This window comes from Ascaphus truei, chromosome 4 (genome assembly GCF_040206685.1).
Source record: "Ascaphus truei isolate aAscTru1 chromosome 4, aAscTru1.hap1, whole genome shotgun sequence".
NCBI classification, from domain to species: domain Eukaryota; kingdom Metazoa; phylum Chordata; class Amphibia; order Anura; family Ascaphidae; genus Ascaphus; species Ascaphus truei.
In genome coordinates, this window is record NC_134486.1 from 256,183,303 (window position 1) to 256,198,019 (window position 14,717).

Genomic DNA, 14,717 nt, shown 5'->3' on the forward strand with positions numbered 1-14,717 from the left:
TCACAGACATTTAACAAAACAGTTTAAGATATATGAAATGAAAACGTATGATAAGTTAAATAAGGAGATGAAATGATGGTAAAAAAGTGTATGCAAGTTGCTGAGAATTCCAATAGCTGGAAAGAAAGCCAGAAACCATGAGTGAAGCAGGCAAAAGTTCACTTGCTCATCACTGGTTTCCCATTACAGAAAAGATCCAAATCTTGCTTAAAAAAAAGGCAGATGTCCACCCACCAGCATGAAGGGATACTTCTATGTGGACCAAGACCCATTCTGTGTAACCCATTTACCTCAGAGCAACAAATAATGTGAGCAGAAGTATCAGCATCAATGTGAGATAGATCTCCGTTAACTTTGTGCTCTTCTTCTTCAAAGACTTCCTGACCTTCCGCAAAAATATTTTCTCCCGATTCATACGTTGTGACTGTGATTTCTTGGGCTACAACTTCTGTCATCTCTTCTAAATGTGTAACTGTTACCATCACAGAGTGGTTGCCTGCTTGCATTATGCAAGTCTCTTCTTCTAGCTTCTTTTCCTTGACTTCATCTGTATGTTCTTCAAACTCTTCCCTTATGACCTGTTCAGATAACCTGGTTTCGGCTTTATATTCGCCCTCTTCATTTTCGCTCTCACTACTACTGTCCGATGAAGAAGACAAAGAAAGTAGTTGTGCATCTTGTTTCCCCACATCTTCTATTTCTGGGGTCTGCCCAGTTGCATCCCTTGGACTTTCAACTTCCCCATTTATTTCAGTTTTCATTTTTTTTGCAACGGTCATGTCTCCAGTAACAGAATCTGACTGCTTTTTCTCCTCCACTATGTTCTGAATCTCATCTGAACTCTACATGAAAAAGTGGATGAGGAAAACAAAAATACATGAATAAATAAATCAAAGAAAAACTGAAATTAACTTATGACTGCCTTATGTCATGGAGAAAAGATGTGATCAAGCCAACTGAAAAGTGGGAAAATGTGATGGTGATTAAGATGGACACATATTGGTACTTATGGAACAATCTGAGCACCTCAAGAGCATCACTAAGTCCAGTGCGCATTCCTCTTGTTCTGTGTATAAGTTTCTGTGAAGCAGAAAGCAACCAAAGGACACAATCAATACATTTACACAGAGACCGACAAAATAACAGTTTTCGAACACAAAAAAAATCCCTATTGAGGGAAAACACAGTAGACATGACCACAAAAGGAAGATGAACATGAAACAATTAAAACACTGCAAAAGTAAAATACATATATACCATATACATATCACACACACACACACACACACACACACACACACACACACACACACACACACACACACACACACACACACACACACACACACACACACACGTCTTTTTAGTTTGCTTTGAAAAAAAGCAGCACTTCTGAACAGATCAGGAATAAAGATGCGCAAAACGTTCACCCAAGATCACGCAAAAAAAAAATATTTGCCCTTTTAATGGTCTAAAAGTGCATTGCAATTTCAATTTGCTCATTTCTTTAGAAGCACTAGATTTGCTTCATGTGGAGACTAGAAATAGGGCACAGACATTTCGCTCACTGTCTGGCTGTATTTCACCTTAAGCTTACTAATTGCCAACATTAGACCCTTTGAGGCTTTGGCCAAATGTTTTGCAAGGAATCAAATTTGGAAAACAAAAAACTAAAAAGCCTTGCGATAGCTTGGATGGAGAGCATTTGAAATGTGTTAAATTAGTGTTCATTTCTTTTTTCTTAAATAGCAATAACAAAAATAGGCAGTATGTGTAATTGTAGTCTGTACTGCAACTATAGCTTGTAATGAGCAATTATACAGTATTAATGTTTATAGACTGTTTCGAAAATATGTTATTTCTTAGACAATGTGTACTTTTTGTAAGTAACCTTTTAATAGTTTATCACTGAAAAGTTGAAATACAGTATCTTAGACAAACTAATTGGTCTGATGCTGGCTTGTCAGTTAAAACTAGAAAGCTGGCTAAATGAATAAGTTAATAGATAGAAGACCATTAATTTAAATCACATCAACATTTTAAGACCGTATAATTAACAGTAAATGCAATTAGGGAACCATAAATTGAAGGCATTATAGCACAGAAAAGCAGATCACCTTTCCACATCTTTCAATATTAATCGTTAAAGCCACTGTGTGGTTATGGAAGCTTTGTCTGTGCATACAACACAAGAACCTATAGATTCAGAAGTCTTTACCTTTTCTGCCTCTCTCATAATCTCCCATCGAACACCAAAATACCAAACAAAATCTGCATCAATTAAAAGCGCAAGATTTGCTGATCAGACCATAAATACCAGCTTGTATGAACCTTTACTTAAACAACTCTAAATTATACTATAGAAAACAAAGACTCACACGATTCACCTTGCTTTTGAGGTTGTGAAACGCTCTGCTACTAACATGCTGCAAAGTAAAAATGTATTGCGCAGTAATGGGCTTTTGTCTCCAGACCTCACACAAAATGTATAAAGACTTTTATTGAAGCAACTAATAAAAAGTGGTTTTGAGAAGCCCAAGAGCACTTTGGGTTTCAGAAATACAGTAGAAAGGTTTGTCGGAAAGTAGCATTCAGTAATGAAGAGTGATCTGTGCATCTCTTTCAATGTTGGATTAGTCCCGTATTTTATGGGGAGAAAAACAAGGAAAAGATGATGTCGCTATTGAAGCAAAAGTGGAAAGCCTTAACATTTATTAACATCACCTGATTCTACTTACCTGAAGAAAGACCTTGTGAAAACATTCTATGTTATCTAACCTTTACCCCTTTTGATTGATCCATTTTTACTCAAACCAGTAGTATCACAACTCAGAGTCCTACCAGTGCTGACATATTAGTTTTGGGTCACAATAATAGGGTGCACTAATTCTGCACTACCACACTGAATTTCGCAGTCAAGTCAACAGGAGATTCCATTCAGAAGGACCAAATCATCCTTTTCACACCTTAATGAATAAATCCCTAAGTGTTAACACAACTGATGTGTCATTCATTAAACTGATGGTGCTCATAAAGGCACAGTATCGCATAGAAATGCCTACCGAAGTAAATGGGAGTTTTGGTGCGACAGTGACCCCAATCGGCATTACTTGCAGTTTAATGAATATTCCCCAATGGCTCTTAACAGTAGGGTTTTCTTTAATAAAAATTGAACACTACACAAAGAAAACTTCAATATCTTTTTCTGTTTCACACTTCATTTGGCTAAATCTTTTATTTTGAGGCATAATTATTCAAATTCCGAGGACTACTTCAAAGGCAAGGTTGACACTGCCCGTCTACCATCCCTCTTAACGGCTGAAGTACTTTACTTTGTCAAATAGGCAGGCATCTTCCCATTTTATCTTTTCCTATATTAGTAGCCGATACAATTACCAAGTTCCATCCCATCAGATGCCATTCCAAGGATTAACCAAAAACTTTATCTACCGTCTTTTCCCCCCTATTGTCTACCAAGTAATCCCTGGCAAAGGCCACCTCCTCAAAGCAGCACAACTGGTAACGTGTTTAAATACCATATATGTTTGAAGCAAGGGTCCCAGCAGCTGAACTGCGTTCATTTTAGCTCTGAGGACACCCTGCTTCCCGAAATAGTTATCTCTGGAGGGGGTGCCGATAGCAGCTTCGGCTGTGCTAGTTTGAGTTATCAAAATGGTGGCTTAAATGTCCCATGTTACGCGAGGCCAATAGGAAGCCGTGACATCATCCTTTGCGACTTCTATTTAGCACATGTGACGTGGGACATTTAAAAATGGCAAAGAGATAGACACCCGCTTCCAAAGTAAGTATCTTTGTAAGCAGAGGGTCCTCGGGGCTGAAATTAATGCAGTTCAGCTCCGGAGACCCTGTTTCCAACATATTTTTTTTTTTTAAGCGTCCCCAGCTCTGCTACTTTAAACATTTCACTTTGAATACAATATTGAATGTCCTAAACAAAGGCAGACATACCAACATAAGACAGGTCGCCTTCCTAGACGCCACTGTGAATTGAAAAAACATCCATCTCACCCTTTAATCCTGTTGTGTTACATCTAGCTCATTTTATCAATTAATTACTGTACCATTTAGTGTCACATCTTCTAGTACAGTGGTGCGCAAACTGGGGGGCGCGCCCCCTAGGGGGGTGCTGGCGTGGACGGCTGCAGAGGCCCCGCGCTCTTCGCCAAGGCATTTAAATTACATGCCGGGGGATCGCGTGAGGCCTCTATAACCTACTTACCGGGATTCAGTAGATTGTTTTGCCACGCCAAATGAAGTTGCGGGGCCATGTGACGTGATGTCACATGACCCCGCAGCGTTATTTGACGCCCGTCACCATGGTAACGGGGTCATGTGATGTCACCCCAGCGTAATTTGACGCCAGTCAAAAAGTAAGGGGGGCACGAGTACCTGGGGGAGCAGGCAGGGGGCGCAGCTCCAAAACGTTGCCCTGTTCTAGTATATCAGAATTGTGGATATATCCTGCACACCAATAAAGCATGAAAAGAGATGATACGGTTACCAATGCTCCTGGTCCCATGGAAGGCCTGTAAGTAATTCAGTAAATAACAAACAGATGAACCAGGGCACTTCGGACTTTTTGACAAATTTAAACTTGATTGTGCCATAAGTACACACAATGTTTCGGCCTCTCTATTGGCCTTTCTCACTTGAGAAGTCAATAGAGAGGCCGAAACGTTGTGTGTACTTATGGCACAATAAAATTTAAATTTGTAAAAAAGTCTGAAGTGCCCTGGTTCATCTGTTTGCTATATCTTCTAGTATACCATATTTCACAGAAGTACAATAAGAATCAGTTGTAAATATAAAAGTCCTGCATAAAGCTTGATCAGTGTTTATAAGATGATTTTTTTTTATTAATATGATCACAATTTTACAATGGCTGTTCGTTATACTGTACAAAACGTATTACTAAGGAAACGCTAGATTTCCTATCCCAAGCAGGTAACATGTCTGAGCCGTTTGATTAGTACCAAAGAGAGAGATTATAATCTATGTCAGTCGTTTTTAGTGTATGGTACTTAACACCTTTCTAATACGGAGTTGCTGACGCCAAAGCATACTGAATAGGTGGTCTATCAATAATAAGCAGGATCATGGATACTGCTTTTTTCTTGCGCATTGCTTAAACCTATTTAACGTACTACAGCAAAAGTACAGTGTAAGCAAAGTTGTTTATCACAAGCATCAGGTAGGTCTAAATTGTTAAACATTTTAAGCATTCAATAACTTCAATACAAGCTTCAATATCAAAACAAGAAGACCATGTCTAACCACCTTCCCTACAACATCCTGATAAAATTCTCATTTCAAATAATACGAGAAAACATAAGACAATTCGTCACAGTAGATGCAAAAATCTAAACTTCAATGACAAAAAGATCAAATCAAAAGAGGGATAAAAGAATGAGGGGGAAAAAAAAAAAAAAAAAGCACCTCAGGCAGTTGTGGGGAATGAGACACCGAGAGCGTGTCAGAAGGTACGCTATCTTTCAAAATATTGACCTCTGCTGTTCGTTCAGTAGATGGTAAGACGGTGGATGTCATACTAGAAAAGCTTTCTTTACTAAACAAAATTGATGTTATCTCTTCTTCTAGGCTCTAGACAGGTTAGAGAGCAGACAGCAAAAAGTTAACAGAAAAGCAGAGACAGGAGATACAGCAATAACCTACAAGAAAAAGAGGAGAGGTTACGAAAGCAAATTGCTGCAAAGGAAAAACTGCGAATCCCAAGCAATTATACAAAGATAAAATACGGAAGTTGCATTTGTATGTCATGCCTAGATGTCAGACATGGGTAGAAATAATCAGATATTGTCAACATATGAAAACAACACTAAATCCAAAACACTAAATAAAAATCAAATCACTGTTCACACACAATATTTGTATCCCCATATTTCATATATCCTGTGAATACAATGGGCATTTCACCAATAAACAACAAATTGAGAAAATAGCAACTTGATGCACTCCTCAAAAACCTAAAATACACATTTTCAAAGGATTAGATCTTGAAATGAATAATTTTCCATTTAGAAATCGGAGTCATTTATAATAAACCTTCTGAAAACTTCAACATGTCGCATAATAATAATATATATATATATTTTTCTGTTGGTACTACCAAAATCACACACTTCATGCATCAAAATAAGTTAAAAAGGTGGTTGAGATTTTATAAGAAAATGTGATAGAAATAGAACAAGCCTACATATTAAATGTACTGCTAGTTTATTATACAGTATCACTGCTGCCAAAATCAAGCTTTAACAGATGATAATGTTACTACTGTAGCAGAATTATCTGATAAGATAATGTAAAATGTTCACAATTTATTTACATGTTCTGCAGCAAACATAAGTTATTTTTACCTGCAGCAAACAATTTACCATAGGCCTTTTAAAAATGGGATTAAACCCTTGGGTACCAACAGGCCTTTAAAAAAACTAAAATCTACAAAGTCAATGAACTATAACATTTTCTTTATAAAAAAAAAAAAAAGTAAATTGGGCAAATGTCATTTAAGAACGCAAGTAGTGGTTTGTAGGGATTAGCATTTTTCATACAATCTTTATTTTACTATACACTACAGGGTATAAAGGGTGTGTGTGTGTGTGTGTGTGTGTGTGTGTGTGTGTGTGACACTTTTACACTTTTCATGGTTGCATTTAGAATGTGCGACTCAGAATTCAAGATACTTCTCTATTTTCTTAGATGGGTTCTAATTTGGGGCAGTGGCCCAAAAAATATTTGCTAATCAAGTTTGTATCAGACCGCAACACTTCTACGTGTGCCTGGTTATAAGTACCGTACAGTTCAAAAGGACTAATGCAAACTCTAGATCAGTTTAGATCAGTGTTTTTCAACCAGGGTTCCAAGAAACCCTTGGGTTCCCCGAGCATCCCTCCAAGGGTTCCCTGCAATTTTCTGGTCATTTAAAATTGAACGAAAAACAGAAGAATTTACAATACATATGATCTCAGACGTGCTGTTAGTAAGGTTTGGGGTTCATCAGAATTTCACATAGGGTTCCTTAACAACAAAAAAAAGGCTTGAATCCACTGCTCGAGATGATTGACCAGAATTTTGTTTTCTTCTTAGTCATCTGCAGCAAGGCCATGAGTAAAGGGTGTGTCCTGGCTGATCTGGTTCCTTATTATGACTACTCAACATTCCAACGGACTCATAATCAAGTAAAAATACCCAAAGAACAGGGCAGTATGGGCCAATAAAAAAAATTATATATATGTGTGTGTGTGTGTGTGTGTGTGTGTGTGTGTATATATATATGTATATGTATATATATATGTGTGTATATAATATATAATCATATAATCATGTAATGTGAGCATGAGATAAAAAGTGGCACTGTGTGCTCATTTGCATGTCATTTCCCAGAATCCCTTGCTGCAGTGGAAGTGCTGTTTGCTGGGTGATAATGGTGAAAGACAGGGTTGCAGACCTGTCTAAGACATGCAAATGAATATACAGGAATATTTACAGTTGCTTTATGCTTTACTGTGGAGGGTTTTAGTCACTTTTTTTACCCACCATAACCTTAATAGTCGTGTGTGTGTGTATATATATATATATATATATATATATATATATATATTTATATATATATATATATATATATATATATATATATATACAGTATATGTGTGTGTATATATATGTGTGTGTGTGTGTTGGTGTGTGTATATTGTGACAGAAACCAGGGGTTGGTAATAAACTCCATATACAGGGCTCCCAGGATACTGAACAGTTTCTGTCCTGTCTAAGCTGAACAGGGCAGCCTCGTGGTACAGGCACTCCATTCCACAGTTTGTCTGCTGCCTGTTTTCTGTCACCTGTCATGCTGATTAGAGTTCAGGTATATAAGACCTGTTTCCTGTTTCCTCTGGGCCCGCCCAAGAGCCTGGAAGGCTGCTGAACTGCAGAGGGGTGAGAAAGCCTCTTTCCCAAATCGCTTCATTCATTCTGTTAGTTTGTCTAAAGACTGCAAAGGTACTTATTTTGTTGGTGGAAGTGGACAAGCCACTTCCAACTCTGAGTCAGGGACATCTAAGTTTAAGTTATCGCTCAGACGAGCAGCTTTTTGTTTGGCTTTGTTTTCTGTTTAAACTGTGGCAGTCTCAGTGCCTGGGACTGAATAAACCAGGCATAGCCTGTTTAAAGGAACAGTACGTGACGTCTCATCATTTAACCTACCCTAAAAGACCGTGTTCTAACAGTCCCGGACAGACGGCGGAGCCCCGGAGTAAGCCGTTTGTCACATATGGTGGAGAATGCGGGCAGAACACTGAAAGGTCTGGGGGTTAAAGAACTTTAAAAAAAAAAAAAAGGTTTTTTTTCTCTCTCTCCAAACAAGATGGAAGACGTGGTGAGTGCGCTGGTACGCAATGTCGCTGTCCAGAAAGACGCGAATGAAGCCCTGCAACAGGCGAATGCAAACCAGCAAGAGACAAACCGCTTGCTGAGAGAGGAGCAACAGCGGTTCGCTCAGGGCTTACAGCAGGAACTCGAGATCCTGAGGGGGACTATAGGTAACCTTCCACTGGCAGCGGCAGCCCCAGTTCCGAAAATGACCAGGGCAAGCCACTACCTTCAGAAGATGGGACCCTCGGATGATGTGGAAGCCTATCTTCTCACGTTTGAACGCACGGCACAGAGAGAGGGATGGCCAGAAGCTGAGTGGGCTGGTCTAATCGCACCCTTCCTAAGCGGCGAACCCCAGAAGGCTTACTTTGATCTAGAGCCAGCCGAAGCTAACGTCTATGCAAAATTGAAGTTCGAGATCCTCGCCCGCCTCGGCGTAACCACGGCTGTTCGCGCCCAAAGGTTTCACGCATGGTCCTTCACGATGGATAAAGCCACCCGAAGCCAGATGTATGACCTCATCCACCTCGCCCGGAAGTGGCTACAACCCGAGATCAACTCAGCCAGCCACATCGTGGAACGGTTGGTCATGGACCAGTTCTTGAGGAAACTTCCCTCTGCCTTACGCCGTTGGGTCAGTCGGAGTGACCCCCACAATGCGGATGAGCTTGTGGCCCTCGTAGAAAGGTACAATGCAGCAGAAGAGCACCCGCAACCCACAGTCGTGGAGCAACCCCACTACCCGAGGTTCCAGGACTCTTCCAGAGACGGTAAAAGGGTACCGGGGTTAAGGGGCGCTGAAGAGCGGCGACCACCTTCACGCAGCACCAGCAACAGTGGTTCGCACACTAAGGGCAATAGCCAACATGGGGAGCCGGGAAAAGGCTCTAAGTGGGACACAGACTATGTACCTAAATGTGTAAATTGTCATGAGAGGGGCCACACAGCAAAAATCTGCCCACTAAATTATGAGCCCATGCAATGCAACAGCGTGGAACCTTATTCGCTGTTGTCCCAATGTATGGGCCCTAGCCCAGAGGACCCCTTGAATAACCATCTGTGGGCATTTGTAAAGGTTAATGGTAAGAGGGTTCGGGCACTTCTTGACTCTGGGAGCATGGTCACACTAGTGTCCGAATACCTCTTGCCCATTAAGAAGAAACAGGGAAACAGTTCACAAAGAGTGGCAATTTGTTGTATACATGGGGATAATCATGAATATTCCACTGTTGATGTTTTTTTTGAAACAGAGTTTGGTTCTTTAGATTTCAAGGTGGGTATTGTACCCAAACTGGCACATGATGTGTTAATAGGGACCGACTTTCCCCATTTTCTAAAAATGTGGTCCCCCGCTCAGAATAGCGCCCAGAGTTCAATAGCAGACCATAACGAAGTGTTAGAAGAAACAAATCCTTTCCCTTTTTCAGAAATGGAGGTTGACGAGGGCCCAAATAAGAAGGGGGAAAAGGAGGAGTGCTGTGAAATTACCTTCCCCATCACTACTTTGGTAGGGAATACCCCAAATCAAGATGTTGATCAGGCACTTACCACCCCAGTACAGGATAAGACCCTCGCTGACCTAGAGGTCAGTCCTGGGAGTTTTAAGAAGGCCCAGTGGGAGGACCCCACATTAGCGGCAGCAAGGGGAAATATACGGGACCAGAATAGTACTCATGGCCAACCAGATAGGTCACTTGCTTACCCCTACTTCGAGGTAGAGAACGACCTAGTATATCGGGTTGATAAAAGAAAATCAGTTACAACTAAACAATTGTTGGTACCACGGACATTCCGTAACGTAGTATTACACCTCGCACATAGTCATCCATTGGGGGGACACCTAGGGGTGGAAAAGACAAAAGAAAAGGTTCTCCGAAGCTTTTATTGGCCTGGGGTTCTGGCAGAAATTACAAACTATTGTTCCTCATGCCCAGAATGTCAGATCACCGCCCCGTTCAAAGCATACCGCAGCCCATTGGTACCCCTTCCCATAATAGAGGTACCATTTGACCGGATTGCTATGGATCTAGTAGGACCCCTAATAAAGTCTGCTAGGGGACATCAGCATATATTGGTAATATTAGATTATGCTACCCGATATCCGGAGGCAGTTCCCCTACGTAGCACCTCTGCTAAAAACATAGCAAAAGAGTTAGTACTTCTGTTTTCCCGGGTCGGAATTCCTAAAGAGATCTTATCTGACCAGGGAACACCATTTATGTCCCAAGTAACAAAAGAGCTATGTAAACTCCTAAAAATCAAGCATCTCAGAACCTCAGTCTATCATCCACAAACAGATGGTTTAGTGGAAAGGTTCAATAAAACCTTAAAGAGCATGTTACGCCGGGCGGTCGATAAGGCTGGGAAAAACTGGGACTGTTTGTTACCATACCTGTTATTTGCCATTAGGGAAGTTCCCCAGTCATCCACAGGCTTCTCCCCGTTTGAACTATTGTATGGCCGACATCCAAGGGGCTTACTGGATATAGCCAAAGAAACTTGGGAACACAAGGTTACCCCTTACAGAAGTGTAATAGAGCATGTTGCCCAAATGCAGGACCGCATTGCTGCAGTCCTACCCATAGTGAGGGAACACATGGAGAAAGCTCAAGAAGCACAAAGGAATACGTATAATAAGGGTGCTAGGGTCAGAATTTTTTTTCCAGGTGATAGGGTACTAGTTCTGGTTCCCACCGTGGAGAGTAAATTCCTTGCTAAATGGCATGGGCCATATGAGGTCTTGGAAAGAGTGGGAGAAGTAAATTATAGGGTAAGGCAGCCAGGTAGGAGGAAACCTGAGCAAATTTACCATATAAACCTACTCAAGCCCTGGAAAGATAGAGAGGTCTTGTTAACCCTAGTACCCCCAGGTCCGTCAGAGAATCAAGAAACTGACCCAGAGGTTAGCATAGCTGAAACACTGTCCGTGCATCAGAAACGAGAGGTCCAGAGTTTAGTGAGAAGGAACAAAGAAATCTTCTCTACACAGCCAGGTAAAACTAACGTAATTAAACATGACATAGTCTCTGAACCGGGGGTCCGAGTTAACCTTAAACCGTACCGAATCCCAGAGGCCAAGAGAGAGGCTATAAGTTTAGAGGTTAAAAAAATGCTAAAACTAGGCGTAATTGAGGAATCCCAAAGTGGGTGGAACAGCCCTATAGTTTTAGTCCCAAAGCCAGACGGTACAACAAGGTTTTGTAATGACTACCGGAAACTAAACGCGGTGTCAAAATTTGATACTTATCCTATGCCCAGGGTGGATGAACTTGTAGAGAGACTGGGCAAAGCCCGATATCTCACAACCCTAGACCTAACAAAAGGGTACTGGCAGGTTCCCCTCACAGAAAGGGCAAAAGAAAAAACAGCCTTCTCAACCCCAGACGGCCTCTTTCAATATAAGGTGCTGCCTTTTGGCTTACATGGAGCTCCCGCCACATTCCAAAGAATGATGGATAAAATTTTAAAACCACATGTTCGGTACGCTGCCGCCTACCTGGATGATGTGGTAATCCATAGTGAAGATTGGCAGTCCCACCTTCCAAAGGTCCAAGCTGTGCTCGACGCAGTTCGGTCTGCTGGACTAACTGCTAACCCCGCTAAATGCACTATTGGTCTGGAGGAGGCCAAGTATCTGGGGTATTCTATTGGTAGAGGGTTACTCAAACCACAAACACTCAAAGTAGAGGCGATACAAAATTGGCCAAGGCCAGTCACAAAAAAACAAGTAAGGACCTTTTTGGGGTTAATTGGCTACTATAGGAGGTTTATTCCCAATTTTGCAACTAAGGCAACCCCACTAACCGACCTCACAAAAGCAAGAGGACCGCTAATGGTAAAGTGGTCCCCCGAAGCCGAACAGGCCTTTAGAAGCCTGAAAGAAGCTCTCTGTGCCCAACCAGTGTTGGTCACACCTGACTTCTCCAAAGAGTTCGTAGTCCAAACCGACGCATCTGAGGTAGGGCTGGGGGCGGTACTCTCCCAGGAGTCTCAAGGGGAGGAGCACCCCATCCTTTATTTAAGTAGGAAACTAAATCCCCAGGAGAAAAATTACTCCATAGTCGAGAAAGAGTGTCTCGCAATAAAGTGGGCTGTAGAGACACTCAAGTATTATCTGTTGGGGAGAAAGTTCCGATTGGTCACAGATCATGCACCCCTTACCTGGATGTGTCAAAATAGGGAGAAGAACGCTAGGGTGACCAGGTGGTTCCTAAGCCTACAGCCCTTTAAATTTTCTGTGGAACACAGGTCGGGGCACAAACATGGCAATGCCGACGGGTTGTCAAGGATGCACTCCCTAATATCCATGGTCGCTCACCCCTCGAGGTCTGAGCTGGGGGGGAGGATATGTGACAGAAACCAGGGGTTGGTAATAAACTCCATATACAGGGCTCCCAGGATACTGAACAGTTTCTGTCCTGTCTAAGCTGAACAGGGCAGCCTCGTGGTACAGGCACTCCATTCCACAGTTTGTCTGCTGCCTGTTTTCTGTCACCTGTCATGCTGATTAGAGTTCAGGTATATAAGACCTGTTTCCTGTTTCCTCTGGGCCCGCCCAAGAGCCTGGAAGGCTGCTGAACTGCAGAGGGGTGAGAAAGCCTCTTTCCCAAATCGCTTCATTCATTCTGTTAGTTTGTCTAAAGACTGCAAAGGTACTTATTTTGTTGGTGGAAGTGGACAAGCCACTTCCAACTCTGAGTCAGGGACATCTAAGTTTAAGTTATCGCTCAGACGAGCAGCTTTTTGGTTGGCTTTGTTTTCTGTTTAAACTGTGGCAGTCTCAGTGCCTGGGACTGAATAAACCAGGCATAGCCTGTTTAAAGGAACAGTACGTGACGTCTCATCATTTAACCTACCCTAAAAGACCGTGTTCTAACAGTCCCGGACAGACGGCGGAGCCCCGGAGTAAGCCGTTTGTCACAATATATATATATATATATATATATATATATATATATATATATACACACACACACACACACACACACACACACACACACACACACACACACACACACACACACACGTAGAGGTATCAGTACCGTGTTAGCCGAGCTTCAATAATCAAAAAATAAATAGATGATACCGTTCTGTGGCTAACGAAATGCTTTTATTTGTGCGAGCTTTCGAGATACACTGATCTCTTCTTCCGGCGATGTTACAATGAATGAAGCAAGGATTACTTAAAAACAGTGTCTCTTGGAATGTTATCTGTGCTGGTCCTTCCCCCGGTGTGGATGAGATTTATGGCTGGAGGTGTCAAAGGGTAACTGAAAGCAAGTGAAGAAAGAGTGTGTATGTGTATCAGTGTGAATAAAAATGAATGGAGAGCCCACAGTATAAACAGTATATATATATATATACACACATATATACATATATATACAGTGTTCGACAATCCTATACATTTACACGCCCGGGGTGAGAGGATTTAACCTCCGGGCGAGTAAATATTGGCCCAATTGGCCCAAGCAGCACACGTGTTTGTTGTTTTAATTTCCCGCGCTCGCGCTGCTGTTTTTCCCGCGCTCGCACTGGAGAAGAAAAAAAAAAAGCCGGAGGCGAGTTCATGTTGTTGGGGGAAATTACCTCGCCTCCGGCTCTCTGAGCAGTGCCTTCGCTCCTCCCCCGCCTCTCGGCAATACTTTCCCTCCTCAGCGCTTTCACTCCTCTCCCTTCCGGCAGCCAGCCCCTTCCGCGCCTGTCTGCCTCAGGCCCCTGCAGGGCCATCTGTCACCTCCCCTCCCATCGAGACACCCGCCACCTCCCCCCCCCACCCCAATCTCTCCCGGCCTCAGTGACCCCCCCTCACCCCAATCTCTCCTGGCCTCCGTGACCCCCCTTCACCCCAATCTCTCCCGGCCTCCGGGACCACCCCTCACCCCAATCTCTCCCAGCCTCCATGACCCCCTCACCCCAATCTCTCCCGGCCTCTGTGACCCCCCCTCACCCCAATCTCTCCCGGCCTCAGTGACCCCCCTCACCCCAATCTCTCCCGGCCTCCGTGACCCCCCCTCACCCCAATCTCTCCCGGCCTCAGTGACCCCCCCCCCCCCTCACCCCAATCTCTCCCGGCCTCCGTGACCCCCACTCACCCCAATCTCTCCCGGCCACCGTGACCCCCCCCCCCCCCGACACCCCAATCTCCCCCCCGACACCCCAAATCTCCCCACTCACTCCCGATCTCACCTCCAACTCCGTGTCCCCAGCCTCCGTGACCCCGCGTGCCAGCTCCGCCAGGTCGTGACCCGGATCAGCCCGTCGTGAGAAGAAGTCTCCTCCTTCACCGACAGCCACTGAGCTGAGGCTGC

The 14,717-nt window shown here is 43.0% G+C and overlaps 1 protein-coding gene across 15 annotated transcripts in view; it reads right to left on the reverse strand.

Moving 5' to 3' along the window:
• Positions 1-14,717, reverse strand: part of EPB41L2 (erythrocyte membrane protein band 4.1 like 2) — a 220,709-nt gene that overhangs the window by 24,056 nt on the left and 181,936 nt on the right. For 6 of the 15 annotated variants that reach the window (XM_075597308.1, XM_075597305.1, XM_075597307.1 and 3 more), the window contains 3 exons: positions 5,458-5,622; positions 1,027-1,080; positions 291-842 (listed from right to left, as the gene is read on the reverse strand). In XM_075597308.1, the coding sequence (XP_075453423.1) occupies positions 291-842; positions 1,027-1,080; positions 5,458-5,622 (771 nt within the window). The remainder of the gene's footprint in view (positions 1-290; positions 843-1,026; positions 1,081-5,457; positions 5,623-14,717) is intronic. The other 9 variants (XM_075597310.1, XM_075597317.1, XM_075597319.1 and 6 more) reach the window with 5 other exon arrangements.